The following is a 13,591-nucleotide window of genomic DNA, read 5'->3' as shown; positions in this document are numbered from 1 at the left end:
GTTTTATCATTAGCAATTGATAGTTTGTAGGATAATTCTAACTGCATCACAATAGGATTAGAATAATTTTTCTGCTCTGCTAAGTCTGCTCCTCAATAATGAATGAGTATTGTTATGGGGAAAAATGGCTCTGGGACTTTAAAGCTGAAATGCTGCCATTAATGGGAAGATATTTATCTCCAATTATCATTTTAATGGCAAGGGGTCATCTTGACGTTAATTAATCACAACATATCACTCGAGCTTCATCTGTGGTGACACTTTAATTTCAGCAGTTATTATCACTACCACAGCGTCGACTACATTCTGTCAAGTAATGGCTCTGTAATGACCCTCACTAACTGCGGCTCACATGTCTGGCATTTATTAAAGGAACTGAGCACAGTAGAAGTCCAGAATACATATTATCTGTTCCTGTTAGGGGTGACATATGCTCCTCTCACCTCCTCCATTTTCCATCATGTGTATAACATGCAAACATACATGCTGTGGCAGTCAGGTGCAATTTAAGAGGTATGCATTTGGATCTTTAATCTTCGCCAGACTATTTTTCAAAAAGCTGCCGTCAGGTAAGATAGTAAGGGAAAGAAACGGCCCAGAGATAATGAGGGGTGAATTAAAGTTAGCTAAAATAAAAGGAGATCATTTGAGAGGAGAGAATTTCTGAGAAAAGAGTTGTGGGAAGGTATATGATTGTGTATCTGTATTTCAATTTGTCTACCTTTCAGCCTCTCTATACTCTGAAATGAACTTTAAGGTGAATAAGTACTAAAAATTCAAACTCAGTGGTCAACAAGCCACTAACTCCAAAACATACATCATGATTTGACTTGTGAGTTGTGCACAATAGGTCTTTTTGAGAGCTGACGTTTGGATTTTGACTCATAGTATGAAAAGCACAGATGTTAACATTAATTATGGCTCTGCTGTATTTCCAGTAAGCCATGAAAGTGTGAATGATACAAGGACCCAGAAATTTGCTCATTCACACCTGTGCTTTTCCTACCATGACATGTAAAAATGTCTGATGTCAAAATTTATGAGTGCAATCTTTGATTTCAGTTGTTAATACATCTGTTGCCAAACAGACAATCACTCTGTTGCTCTACAAACTACGAACAGGGCCAATCAGAAAAACTAGAAGGTCTAGTGTTACGCTACACCATATGCAAAAATGCTTAAGACTGTTGTATGGATATTTATGATAGATGTCAAGAGTCATTCAGTCCATAGTGTCACGTGCAGTGCAAAGTTGGCACAGCCCTGGAGATATCTGTCGTGGCAATCTGATGTTAAAAAATAGGACATGCTGTATAGCCTGTCATGGCAGGCGTCAATAACAAACACAAATACCCTGTGGTTGAATGCGTTGCAGTGCGACTGCATTACTGGAAACTGCCATATTTGGTTGATTTGAAAATGGCTGTCAAAGTCAACCCCAAATGTTCAGTAATTCGTTTGACCTTGTGTACAGTTATGAGGGTTCATAAAAATATAGTTATGGCAGTGTTATGAGTTGTCACAATGATTGCAATTGCTCTGACTCAAATGCAGACTCAGGACACAGCGGATAGGTTAAAGGCAATTTCAGTGGTCAGGCTTACATTTGGCAGCAAGCAGGTGAGAATAATCGGGCAAAGAAACCACAGAAGACTTGCAATGTGGGCAGGAAATGAATAATTTCCTCACTGTAATCTCCAATAAAGTACTTGTTAACAACATTAAGATATATTCAAGGCTTTATTAAGAAATAATGATGGTTAATTGCACTAGCCAATGTTACCATGAGCATAAAGTACTCTCTTTGGCCTCAAGTAGTGTGGTACATTTGTATGTAAATTTATAAATGAAACAAGAAACCAAATAATAAACACAAGCATACAGAAAACATGATTGTTATATTTATACTATACGCTTTGGAAAACACCTAATAAACAGAAATATCTGACAAACGAGCAGATTTTCCTAATAGGCTATATATGTATGTATATAGGCTATTCTATATACACAACAAATAATATAACAATTCACGTAGATAATTCTATATCTTTCTCTGGTTGTGTTTTTCTATTTTTTATTTATATATTTATTGTTTTAAAAAAACAATTGTTGTGTGCAAGACTAGTGCGCGTCTATTCTAGTACTGACCAGTAGAGGGCAGTAATATGCCGGTGAAGCATATACTCAGCTAGTGATTTTGAAGACGAAAAAGAAACGGAATCTCTGATAGAAAATGGCCGACTGGAAGTGTGAGGATAATTTCTTTTGGCCCCAACTACAGTTTTAAGGTGTCCTACGACTGAGCATGCACTATTGCATTTAACAGAGAAGCATAATGTTTAAAAAGGCGAAACGAGCTAATTTTCGACGGAGGAATGAGTCCGACGAGGACGAGCAGGAGGAGAGTCAGCAGCCCCCGCTGGCGCCGACATCGTTCGGGCCTATTGTGGAGGAAATCCCGTTTATGGAGACTTCCAACAACAGCACCACCGTAGTACCTAGCAGCACGGATAACTATCATAGCAACGGCTTTCAGGCTAACCTTAACAGTGTAAGACCTGTCAAGAGAGAAAAGAAAGGCAAGGATACAGCTACGGTGCCAGGGCCCACGAAAGCCAGCTTGCTGAGTTTCAACGATGAAGAAGGTAACATGGTAAACCAGTGCTAAGTCAGCTAGCTAGTTAACCTTAGCTGAAGAAAACGTGTTGTCCTGACAGGTTTAGGTATGTTTCCGCTGAGGATACGGAAATCGTATTTACAACTCCATAAACATTATAGATAAGTATTTTTCCCTAACCGGGAATCATTCCAATGACCACCAACTTAACCTGGACGATGTGCCTGGTTAACCCAACTTTCCGCTTTCATGACTTGTTTGTAAACAGAAGGATCCGAGGTGTTCAGAGTGAAGAAATCCAATCACAGTAAGAAGATTGTGAAACAGCTGAAGAAAGAATACAAGGAGGATTTGGAGAGGTCTGGATATGTCAAGCAGGAAATCAAATCAGGTGGGATAGCACACTGTTCATGCGATGTACACCACCTGTCATCTCTGCTGTCATATTGCTAACCAGTATGATAGTACCTTAGCCTGCCTAGCTGACTTTGCAGCCGCATCATTTTGGTTTTGCTAAAAAATTATTTAAACTGTGACAGTGTGCCCTATCAAAATACTCAGAACATTAAGGGTAAAATGTCATATGTTGTTGTACCACAAGATGGGGGTGGGTCTCTGAGGACAGGAGATCATCATTTTACATTTGTGTTAATGCTAATGTCACTGAGGAAAAAGGTTTTGGATTATACTTTTATAATCCTATTCCATTACCATCCATAGGAAAGATGGTATATCAGAAATACCAATCAGTATTTTTAGTTCCCAAAGTAAATCTACTTTATAAGATTCATTTTCAGAGGTTGGTGACATATGATAGAATTATCTGCATATATACTGGCAGTAATGTATGTTGAGGTCTGTGCATGGTATCAACACATGTTCACAGAGGCTTGCCATGTTTAATACTTACACACACTCCTTGAGCTCTGATTAAATAATGAAACTGGCAAAAATCTGATGTCACTCAAAGGCTTTACTTTTCAGTGCTCACTCCAGATGACCAAAATATGAACTACTTGAAATACCCATAAGATTCCATCTATACCAATGCTATTTGGGTATCTGAATGGGCTAGCGGTTTCAGAGACTGTCCTGTAGGAAGAAGCATAATATCAGTCACCACATAGTTAGTATCAGTTAGATGGCTATAATGTAAATGTAATGTAAGTCTGTTAGATCCGTTATCCTCTTGACTCATCTGTTTCTGCATCCTGTTTTCCTAGATGCACCACCTCAGCCTGCAGTTGCCATCAAAGAGGAAGTCACTAGCAGAGCAGGTAGTGAGCACGGGGAGGAAGAAATGGAGGTGGACAGTGCTGATGAGCAGGACGAAGAGGCGAGGAGTCAATGTGGCCAGGCAAATAGTCAAGTGTCCAAGAGCAACAACACCGGAGCAACTTTCAACACACTTTCTTCCCTCGGAAGCCTAAGACCAGGTATCATACACACTATCAAATTTAACTGCTTGTCCAGTGTTTCAACTATTATCACTGGCACTACTGGTCTAACACTCGTATGAGCACTTTTTTAAACAATGGTCCCACTCTTGGTCTTGTTGATAACTTTGTACTTTTCCAGTATGTTATATGGCAGGAAATACCTGTGAGTTTAACATTTTTTAAACTGTATTCTGCTACAAGTCTTAGAATTTCCTGAGTGACTTTTTGGTATTTATACACACAACTACAAAGCTACTTAGATCAAGACCTGTTTCTCTCTTACTCTAGGGGAGATCCCCGATGCGGCATTCATCCATGCTGCCAGAAAGCGGCGGCAACTGGCTAGAGAACTGGGGGGTGAAACTCCACTGGTAGAGACAGAGTCTCCTAAGAAACGTCTGGTACGAGAAGACCAAGATGCCAGCGATGATGAAGATGAGGAAGAGAAGAGGATCCGCTTCAGCGGAGTCAGGAACAAAAGCCAGAGACAAAAGATAGCCGAGGAAATAGGTACCGTACAACTATGGTGCTCTGACAATCCATTGATTATATAATACTGTTTTATATCAGTTGTCTCTAAGACATGAACATCACTTCACTCGTACAGGCATCGGGGGTAGTGATGACGAGGCACTGGATGCAGGTCAGGATGAAGAGGTGAGCCGCTGGGAGCAGGAGCAGATTAGGAAAGGAATCAGCATACCCCAGGTAAGATGTACTAAATCTTTTAACAGCTGTTAAATATTTTTGCTCTCATCTAAGAGTCCTGACAAACGATGCTGTGTGCTTTTTTTTTTTTTTTTTTCCCCCAAATTTTCTTAGTGTTTCATCCTGTGGTGCTGTTGTTATATTACTTTATAAAAAGCCGGCATTTAAATCTGGCAGATTTTTTAAAATTATTATTATTATGAGCTGTAGTTCTGAAACGGTTAGTCAGTCAAAGAGTCAGTTGACAGAAGGTCACCAACAATTTTGACAACTCGTTAAATGATTTCTCAAGCAAAAACAACAAACTTTTGCTGGTTCAAGCTTCTCAAAAGTGAAGATTAGCTGCCCCTTGAAGTTGTGATGGGCATTTTTCATAATTTTCCGAAATTTTATAGACTAAACAATTAATTTAAAAAAATTTGCTAGTATAATTGATAATGCAAATAACCAGTAGTCGCAGGCCTAATGAATTGGTTGTATACAGCAGCAGGTCTATGAGTTGTAGTAGTAAAAGCATTATTTGTTTGCCTTGTTCCTAATGACTAGGTCCAGAGCAACCAGCCAGAGGACAATACAGTGTACTACCAGAACAGCTACGAGAGCCAGCCCTATGGCTCTTCCTACAGCATGCCTTTCACCTACAGTACTGTGGCCCCACAGACTGGCAAGCCAACTGGCCGAGCAGACAATGGCTCTCTTCACTACGGGGCCTCTATTAGTGATCTAAACCCGGTATCCATTGATCTGGTAAAGAAACGCCTGCAGGATAGGTAGGTTCAGTGGAAATCTGCAGCAACATCTAATATCAGTCTTCAGCTCAGCTGCTGCCATCTCTGTGTGCTGTGGTCCTGAAGACCCAGCAAAGCTGTCCACAGATCTGAGGCCCAGAGGGAATGTGGGGGTCTAGAGGGGGGTTACATTAGTCCCCCTAATTACAACTCCTGTTCAGCTAGGAGCACATTATTTTGGCTCATTGTCTCCTGTTTATCAGTTTTCATGATGTGTTCATTTGATGGGTGTACTCTAAAGCAAATTTCTGCCTACTGTATGTAAAATTAGACTAGCTCTGTTTTTCCTCAACTTTGTCTAAGTCATTCTTTCTTACTGTCTTTTCCTGTATGTCATGTGTCTGTAGACTCAGCCAAATGCATGCAGGCCACAACGCAAACGCCAAGCACTACAAACAGATTGAAGAAGACTTAGCTGCCTCTGAGAGCACCATACAGCAGCTGGAGGGCTCATCCAGTGACAATGCAGATCAATATAAATTCTTGCAAGAAATGCGAGGGTATGTTGGAGACTTGCTTGAGTGTTTCAGTGAAAAGGTAAGGGAGAATTTATCTTCTGTCTGATTAGCTGTTTTCTGTTTTGTGTCTGTGTGATCTCTGACCACTTTATATGGAGTTTAAAGAGATTTAATCCAATAAAAATTCTGTATTGTGAAGCATTATTTGACATAAAAAGCCCTTTTACTATTGTTCTGATGTAGTAAATGAAATTTTTTTTAGGAACTATTATTGTCACTAGGTAACAGTGCTGACAAGCCAGTATGACTAGAAAAATTAGTTACTTGGAGCGCTCTCCGTGTATTTCCCAGCTGCTTCACAACTGCTCTCATTTTAGTCTAACTTTAGTATAACTTTGATCTATTATTTCAGTGGCAGACTTTTGTAAATGGCTTTTGTATAGAAAGAAAATACTCTTTGTTAATAATGAATCACATTATTTAACATTTTTCAGTTTCTTAAACAGAATTGATTTATACTCCTCTTTACGTCAGTAATATTATCGGAAGATGAACTGGTGCTTTAAGAGAACTCACTATAGTGGTGTAGCTAAGTATATACACAAGGGTCAGGTCTGTAAAAGAGGATGAGCCCGGTTTGTTGAAGCATTATTAAATGAATTCTCTGTCCATGTTTTTTTTTTTTTTTTACTCCTATAGCTACTTACTAAACGCATGTCTAAACAGAATAACTTAGTCTTGATCCCGCAGCAGCAGAGCAGCAACAACATGGAACAAAGAGAGGACCGGCCTGCTAGCTGCCAACATGTTTCCTCAACCATACTAATGTCCGTTTTAACCCTATTAGGTGACTCTGAGTGCACAGAACATTGTGATGGAAACGGGATATTAACCAACCATTATCAGCATGACTTAGTATGGAGTTCATTATTACAGCGTAAACACCGTGACTGGAACTGTATATTGTCAGAGTTGGGTAAAAACTTTTCAACTCCAATTTTGTGACTTTTAATGCATTAACGTGACAAGGTGTTTAATTAGGCCTTTAACTTGGGTTGTCAATATATTCAGCTGAGATCATTGGCTGCTCATAAGTCCATAGTGTTCAAGCTTTACTTCAAGGAAAAAGACATTTTAGAGATACCAGGTTTTCACCCAACACTAGTGATATTTTGGTTCCAGTATTTTATTGTCCATCATGCTCGAGCAAGACATCCCTGTGACTCGGAACCCCACTTTTGTTTGGGTCAGAGGTCACAGAAGGCATCATATCTTTCAGGTGCCTGCTGTCCTGGAGCTGGAGGCTGCCATGCACCAGTTACTAAGGCAACGGGCCTCACGACTTGTCCAGAGAAGACAGGATGATATTAAAGATGAATCGTCGGAGTTTGCAAGCCTTTCAAGTCAGTCCATCTTGAAGGTTTTTATGATTTATTTGAACGGCCTCGTTAATTTTCTGTGTGTGTGTGTGTGTGTGTGTGTACACGTGTGTATGTGCGCGCGCTGTTCACATTCTTGTTTCCCGCTACCCCCGTTATGTTTCACCCCATTAGTGTGATTAAGGCTAATTGAGGTGAGATTTTGAGTGAGTGAGCATGTATGTACATATGGGAGATGTTTTATTGGAGGAGCTGTTTTGGCTACTCTTTAATGGCTGAGTCTCACAGTCAGCTGGGTGCTTGTAACTCAGCGCAAGCAATGAGTCACTAAGTAAAGATGAAAAAAACATTAGTGACTTGTCATCTGTTACTTTCACTGTAACATGTAGGAAGTTGCATACAGGTAAGTGACTAGAAAATGAATGATACCAAAATTATTTGTAACAAATATGATGCCTTATCGGTTTGAACTTGTTTCATTTGTTTAAAACAGTCCTTTTGCCTATCACCTACCTATCGCATCTAATTTATTTTTGAGCCTTTGGAATTTTCCAAATTTGAATACTCTTAATGTTGAGTGTCCAGAGAGGTTTAGTGCCCAGAATAAGAAATAGGTTATGGCTTGTCTCTGTTCTTCATTACTGGTTCTAAAGTGGCCCCTGTCTCTTGCAGATAAAGCTGTCATGGCTCCTAATTTAGACTCATTCGGTCGAGACCGTGCAGCATACCAAGAGCACAGTCGTCAGAGGAGGATAGCAGAAAGAGAAGCACGACGGTATGAAGCTCATTTGTAATCAAAGACATGTTTCAAGGATTTGTAGGCTGAATTTTTTTTGGACATGTTTCCAAGCTAATGGTACAAGCTCGATGGTTCCTGTAGACTGTGGTTTTGTGCTTGCCTGAGACCAGGAAATGCCAAAAACTCACATCTGAGCTTAGCTTTCTGTGCTTTTATTCACAAAAATACAGCCCTGATTGTAGGTCAGATTGTAAAGAGTAGGTTTGCCATGCAAGAGCTGGATGCAGTCACTCACATATAAAATAATTTGTCCTTTGTTTATTTTTGTCTGCCTTCGTGCTTGTGGGTGGGTGCAGAACTCGGCGGCGACAAGCTAGAGAGCAGAATGGAAAGAGGGCAGAGCACAAAGAAGGCTTATCATCTGATGACGAGGAAACATCTACCGACATCACCAGCTTCAACATGGAGAGAGGTTCATCATAAAATTGCTGCCAAAATTACAGTATCGACCATATTGAGGAGAATTTGTACATGTGTAGATTAGAAGTGATTTTAACACAGACATAACACACATCAGACATTCTGTGGCTCTTGCCTAACTAAAGTCTTTCATCCCGTCTAGATCGTATCATCCGGGAATGTAAGAAAGTATTTGAGGACGTAGTGGAGGACTTTCATTCTCTTGACTGCATCAAATCCCATTTTGAAGTGTGGAGGAGAGAATATTCTGACTGCTACAGAGATGCTTACATTGGCCTCTGTCTGCCCAAACTCTTTAACCCTTTGGTCCGACTGCAGCTGATTACGTGGAACCCTCTCGAGGTACGACATGTATGTGCATTTTCAATGTAACATTTTCCTTTTTGAAACGGGAGGGGGAAATTCTGATATCTATTTTATCTTTTTTTATCTGTGCAGGCACAGTGTGCAAACTTCGAGTACATGCTCTGGTTTGAGTCGCTGTTGTTTTACGGCTTCGAGGAGCACTGCGCGTTGCAGAGGGGAGATGGGGATATCAGTTTGCTGCCTGCCATTGTGGAGAAGGTCATCCTCTCCAAACTGACAGGTTGTGAAACCCACACAGCAGCACCTAGCATACTAAAAAGATTGCCTTGGCATAACAATGCAGGCCAGTACAAGATATGTGTATTTATGTATTGGTTGCTGTGTGTGCCAGTGTTGACAGAGCAAGTGTGGGACCCACTTTCGAGCAGTCAAACATCCAGGCTGGTGGGCTTTATTCACAGACTAATGAAAGGTTACCCCACTGTGCTGCATGGGGACAACAGATACACACAGGTACTGTCCACTCTCTTATGACCTACCTACACATAATGTACTTCATCTGCAAAAATACGATACTATTTTGGATCTTGTGGTAGAATTATTTTCATCTTGACTTCCTTTTTTTTCTCTGTCAGGAGCTGTTAAAAACTATTGTCTTAAGGATCAGGCGGACTCTGGATGAAGATGTCTTCCTTCCACTCTACCCCAAAAAGTATGTAACAGAATTGTTAACATTGGAGGTAGTCCAGTTTTCTTTTTTTTTTTCTTCAGTCTGTATGATGACTTTTTGAACTGATTTGATGTGTGTGTTTTTGCTTCTATTTAGTGTGTTGGAGAACAAGAATAGCGGCCCATACTTATTCTACCAAAGGCAGTTTTGGTCATGTGTGAAGGTTTGTGCACACTCACAGTTCTCTTCTGTATCTAATCTGAATGATTAAAGGAGGAAACCAAGAAAATTCTTAGGGTTGCATATTGAGATGCAGTAACACACATCTGTTTGATGGAGGGGTATATGTTGAGATAAAAGAGATATAAACACTTCAGAAAACTCTCAGGATGGATTTACCTTGCCTATATTAACTCGCTTGCCACTCCTCAGTTGACCTGGGACAGGTACTCATAATCCATGACTGTACGTGTGTGCATGTACTTGATGTAGTTTGTGTAGTAAGCACTGATAGCAACATTTACAGCTAATACAACTACTTGGATATTGACAGTGCATGCTGTTGTTATGTTCTTGTTCCCTCTTGGCGTAGCTGCTCGGCAACATCCTGCAGTGGGAAGGTATCTTATCCAGTTCCTGTATGAGGGACCTGGCTTTGGACAGCACTCTCAATAGATACATCCTCTCTGCGCTTCAGACCACAGATACAGGGGAGGACAATGTTCAGAAGTGCCAGAAGGTAGGAGGTGCACGCCATTGTCTTCCAATTTCATGCTTCCTGTGTAAGCACACACAGAAGTGCTTACACGGGAGCTTGATCAGATTAACTGATTAGTTTTGAATTAAAGATATTAATCAGTTTATCTGTTGATGAACTTATTTTAAAATTAATGGGGGGAAAATCTAAGATTAGTTTGCTTGTTCTATCTTATAAATGAGTTCACAGTGCAAGGGTAGATCTCATGGAAATTAAGGCCAAAGGCAGAGGAGTCGTTCATTTTATTGTTAGCTCGGAAAGGAGTCAATGCATACAAGTTTCTTTTAATAAACTTCACATCTTTGGATATGAATGTAGTCAGTTTGTCATATTTCAGTCTATGTAGAGAGGGATGGGTTGACTTTCCACTTGGTGTGCATTTTCCTGTGTTAACAAAATATAACGGCAAAAGTGCACATCCTGTTACATACCATTCTCACATGACAACCCAGGTGACATGAGAGCAAGTCATGGGAAAAGAGATGAAGGAGCCACGACAAGCCCATTGTCATGTGTCCACCTCACGTTTACATCTTTACAACAATATGAATACCGTACATTTTGTTCAGAACACCCCGCTGAAAGAGAGCAACATTATTATGAGCAGGTACAGAGGAAACATTTAATTGGACAGAGGGGCCCCTCTTGTCAGCTGTTTTGACTCCATGGTCTGCTGCAGTACATAGTACTTAGAAAGTGACACTGTGCGTCCCCTTTTTTAGCAATTACTCAGTTTCTGTACTTATTCCCTTAACTAGGCCCCCGGCATGGAGAGTGGATATTGAGGGAGACTCTTGTTTAATTAAAATTTGAAATGGTCACGCATATTGTCAAGAGTGTGGGTTGCCCTAATAAAATGGCACTCAGGCACATTTCAGGTATTTGATACCTGATTCCATCCATTGAGTCAACAGTTTCATTTTTTTGGCTTTCATGAGAACCATTTTAACTCCAGATATTATGCTTTCTGGTATTTCAAGATATACACCATCAGTGCACTGAATGGTGCAATTCTATGTGGACTCTTCTTAAAAGGTTCACAGGTTTAGTCTGAGATAAGAGAAAATTCTGATTTGTACTCAAACTCCACTTTTCACAAACCCAAACTGCAATTACACATCTTTGTGTAGATTTCAAAATTATTCCAGAGACATCTTACTGTATTTACATGATGTGGCAGCCATGTTTAAAGATAGATATGGCTTCTTTTTTTTCTTTTTTTTAAGGCCACCTGAGCAATGGGAACTGGCTCTTCTCCTAGATATGAAAGATTGATGAGAGGTGTTGGTATTTTATAATAAAATCCTCTTAGCCCGGGTCAATGTGATCAACTGCTCTCCACTTCCTTGTGGCTTTTTACAGCTGGCAGCCTAAACTTGACCAACACACCTGCTCAGATTGTCAGCTTTGTCCATTCGTGACTCACTTAACAGGTTGACATGTGTTGACACTGTTATCCTTTAACTCTTCCTTGTACCTTTTTCAGGTGGTGGAGTGTTTGCCAGTGCAGTGGTTCTCTGGACTGAAGGGCCAGCAGACGTTGCCTCAGTTGGAGCCATTCTGTCGCTTCCTCACCCACCTGGCAAACTCACTGCACCGCGGCAGTGTGGGTGGGTCTGATGTGGAGCGGCGCACTGCCAAGTAAGAAGCTCTACTAGGTTCTACAGCTTTAGAGGGTTTGTCAGATTGGGGATTTTGAATTCATTTATAGATCAATGTGCTGGAATACCATTGAAGGTGCATTGAGTAGGATGAAAATTCTGTTAAAACAATTTACCGAGTAGTGTAATTTTTTTGCTATCGCTACATAGCCAACATTAGCATTAATAGCTGTTTACATACCAGTCTAGAAGAAACATTGTGAGTTCAGCATCAAACTTCATTCCTTTGCGCACTGTTTCTTCATCCTCTCATGTTGGACTGAGGGCAGACTGGACACTGCTGTGACTCACGATTGCAAAGTGTTATTACGAGACATGACAGGCCGAGATTAGCTGGTTAGTATGCTAATTTCAGTAGAACAAAAGAAGTGATAGAAATAGTAGAAAAACAAGAGTAAACATTGGCGTTGCTTTCCACCGCTGGAGACATCTCTTGGCAAGTAAAGGAATGACGTTTGATGCTGAACTCTCAATCTTTCGTCTAGACCGGTAAGTAAACAGCTGTTAATGCTAACATTGGCTATATAGCGATAGCAAAAACTTACAAATAGCACCTTTTTAAAAGACACGTTTGATCAGTACCTTCAAGCTGTGTTGCAATGCTTTTGGTAAGTGTTGATACTGCTTCTAATACAGCCCATATCTGCCAACAGGGAACAAGTCAAAGAGGTTGTGAGGATGTTGGGCCACATGAACGCCCTGGACCACATCATCACTGTGGCAGCAGAACATGGCATTAAAGACATCAAACCACTTTTGGAAGCCAAGTCATAGGAGACATGACAACAGCAACTTTTCATTTATCTTCTGTTGTATTCAACACATTCGAAGCCATTGGTTCACTGACTTGGATTCCTGGAGAAAGTGTGTGTAAATGGATTTAAAATAAAACTCAGCAGTTGTTACCATCTCTGAAAATAGAAGGTACAAAAATCTTGTAAATATTGTGAATAATGTATAGAATGGTGTGCTCATACCTATCAACACAAGACTGATGCTAAAATGAGGCCTTTTATCGTCAGCTCAAAGCAATTACTTGGCTATACTACATGCTGGCAATATTTTAAATGCATAATTTATTAGGAGTAAACATTTGACATGGATTATTGTTTGAAAAAAATCAAAATTTTCAGTTGACACTATATTAAACCTGGCAGTCTGTAAAAACCTCTTCACCCCCTGTATTTCTCACAAATACTTTTCTGTATGTACCAAAAGAACTTTGTAGTTGGCCAAAAGGTAGAAGCTGCAGACAGGCGAAGAGCGACAACCAACTTGCTGGTCGTCCTTTGATCCACTTGATCCTGCAGTACACCTGTCACCTACAGACTGCCCTGATGACCATACCAGAGCTGAGAGCTTTGTAATCACATTTGTAAGACTTTTGTTTTAGCATTCTGTTTGCCTGTGAATAAAATGTTCATTTGAAAGATTGATGTAAAGCTTTGTTTTACATTTCAGCTGACAAATGTGGCTAATGAGATTGTGATATCTCAATGGCACCGTCCACAATTATTTCCAATGTGCTCCAATTTAAAAATCCTTTTTTAAGTTTCCAATCACTCCTCCATAGACTAGAATAGAACCGC

General features: G+C 40.2%; 1 protein-coding gene across 3 annotated transcripts; it reads left to right on the top strand.

The window, feature by feature from the left end:
* The first annotated feature begins 2,210 nt into the window (after positions 1-2,210).
* On the top strand, positions 2,211-13,407 carry paxbp1 (PAX3 and PAX7 binding protein 1). 3 transcript variants are annotated; one of them, XR_005709262.1, is made up of 19 exons: positions 2,211-2,645; positions 2,886-3,008; positions 3,841-4,053; positions 4,345-4,566; positions 4,664-4,764; positions 5,311-5,534; positions 5,900-6,089; positions 7,290-7,413; positions 8,062-8,164; positions 8,485-8,600; positions 8,751-8,959; positions 9,047-9,194; positions 9,306-9,427; positions 9,550-9,626; positions 9,741-9,807; positions 10,177-10,323; positions 11,828-11,982; positions 12,656-12,926; positions 13,221-13,407. XR_005709262.1 is itself a non-coding variant. In XM_040150863.1 (18 exons), exons 1-18 carry the CDS (start codon positions 2,336-2,338, stop codon positions 12,774-12,776), a joined length of 2,763 nt encoding a protein of 920 aa, XP_040006797.1. In that variant the 5' UTR covers positions 2,211-2,335; the 3' UTR covers positions 12,777-13,407. The 3 variants fall into 3 exon arrangements, 2 of the variants coding, with proteins under 2 accessions (XP_040006797.1, XP_040006796.1); XM_040150863.1 differs by having other exon boundaries at positions 8,751-8,950; positions 12,656-13,407; XM_040150862.1 differs by having other exon boundaries at positions 12,656-13,407.
* Positions 13,408-13,591: the final 184 nt, after the last annotated feature.

The sequence above is a fragment of the Xiphias gladius genome, chromosome 17, assembly GCF_016859285.1.
Source record: "Xiphias gladius isolate SHS-SW01 ecotype Sanya breed wild chromosome 17, ASM1685928v1, whole genome shotgun sequence".
NCBI classification, from domain to species: Eukaryota; Metazoa; Chordata; class Actinopteri; order Istiophoriformes; family Xiphiidae; genus Xiphias; species Xiphias gladius.
This window is presented reverse-complemented; position numbering and strand designations above follow the sequence as displayed.

Excerpts from the sequence above, each read along its gene's own strand:
- paxbp1 (XM_040150862.1), top strand. The coding sequence starts at position 2,336 with ATGTTTAAAAAGGCGAAACGAGCTAATTTTCGACGGAGGAATGAGTCC. Across the intron at positions 5,535-5,899 it reads AAGAAACGCCTGCAGGATAG|ACTCAGCCAAATGCATGCAG; the intron begins GTAGGTTCAGTG and ends ATGTGTCTGTAG. Across the intron at positions 9,808-10,176 it reads AGTTTTGGTCATGTGTGAAG|CTGCTCGGCAACATCCTGCA; the intron begins GTTTGTGCACAC and ends CTCTTGGCGTAG.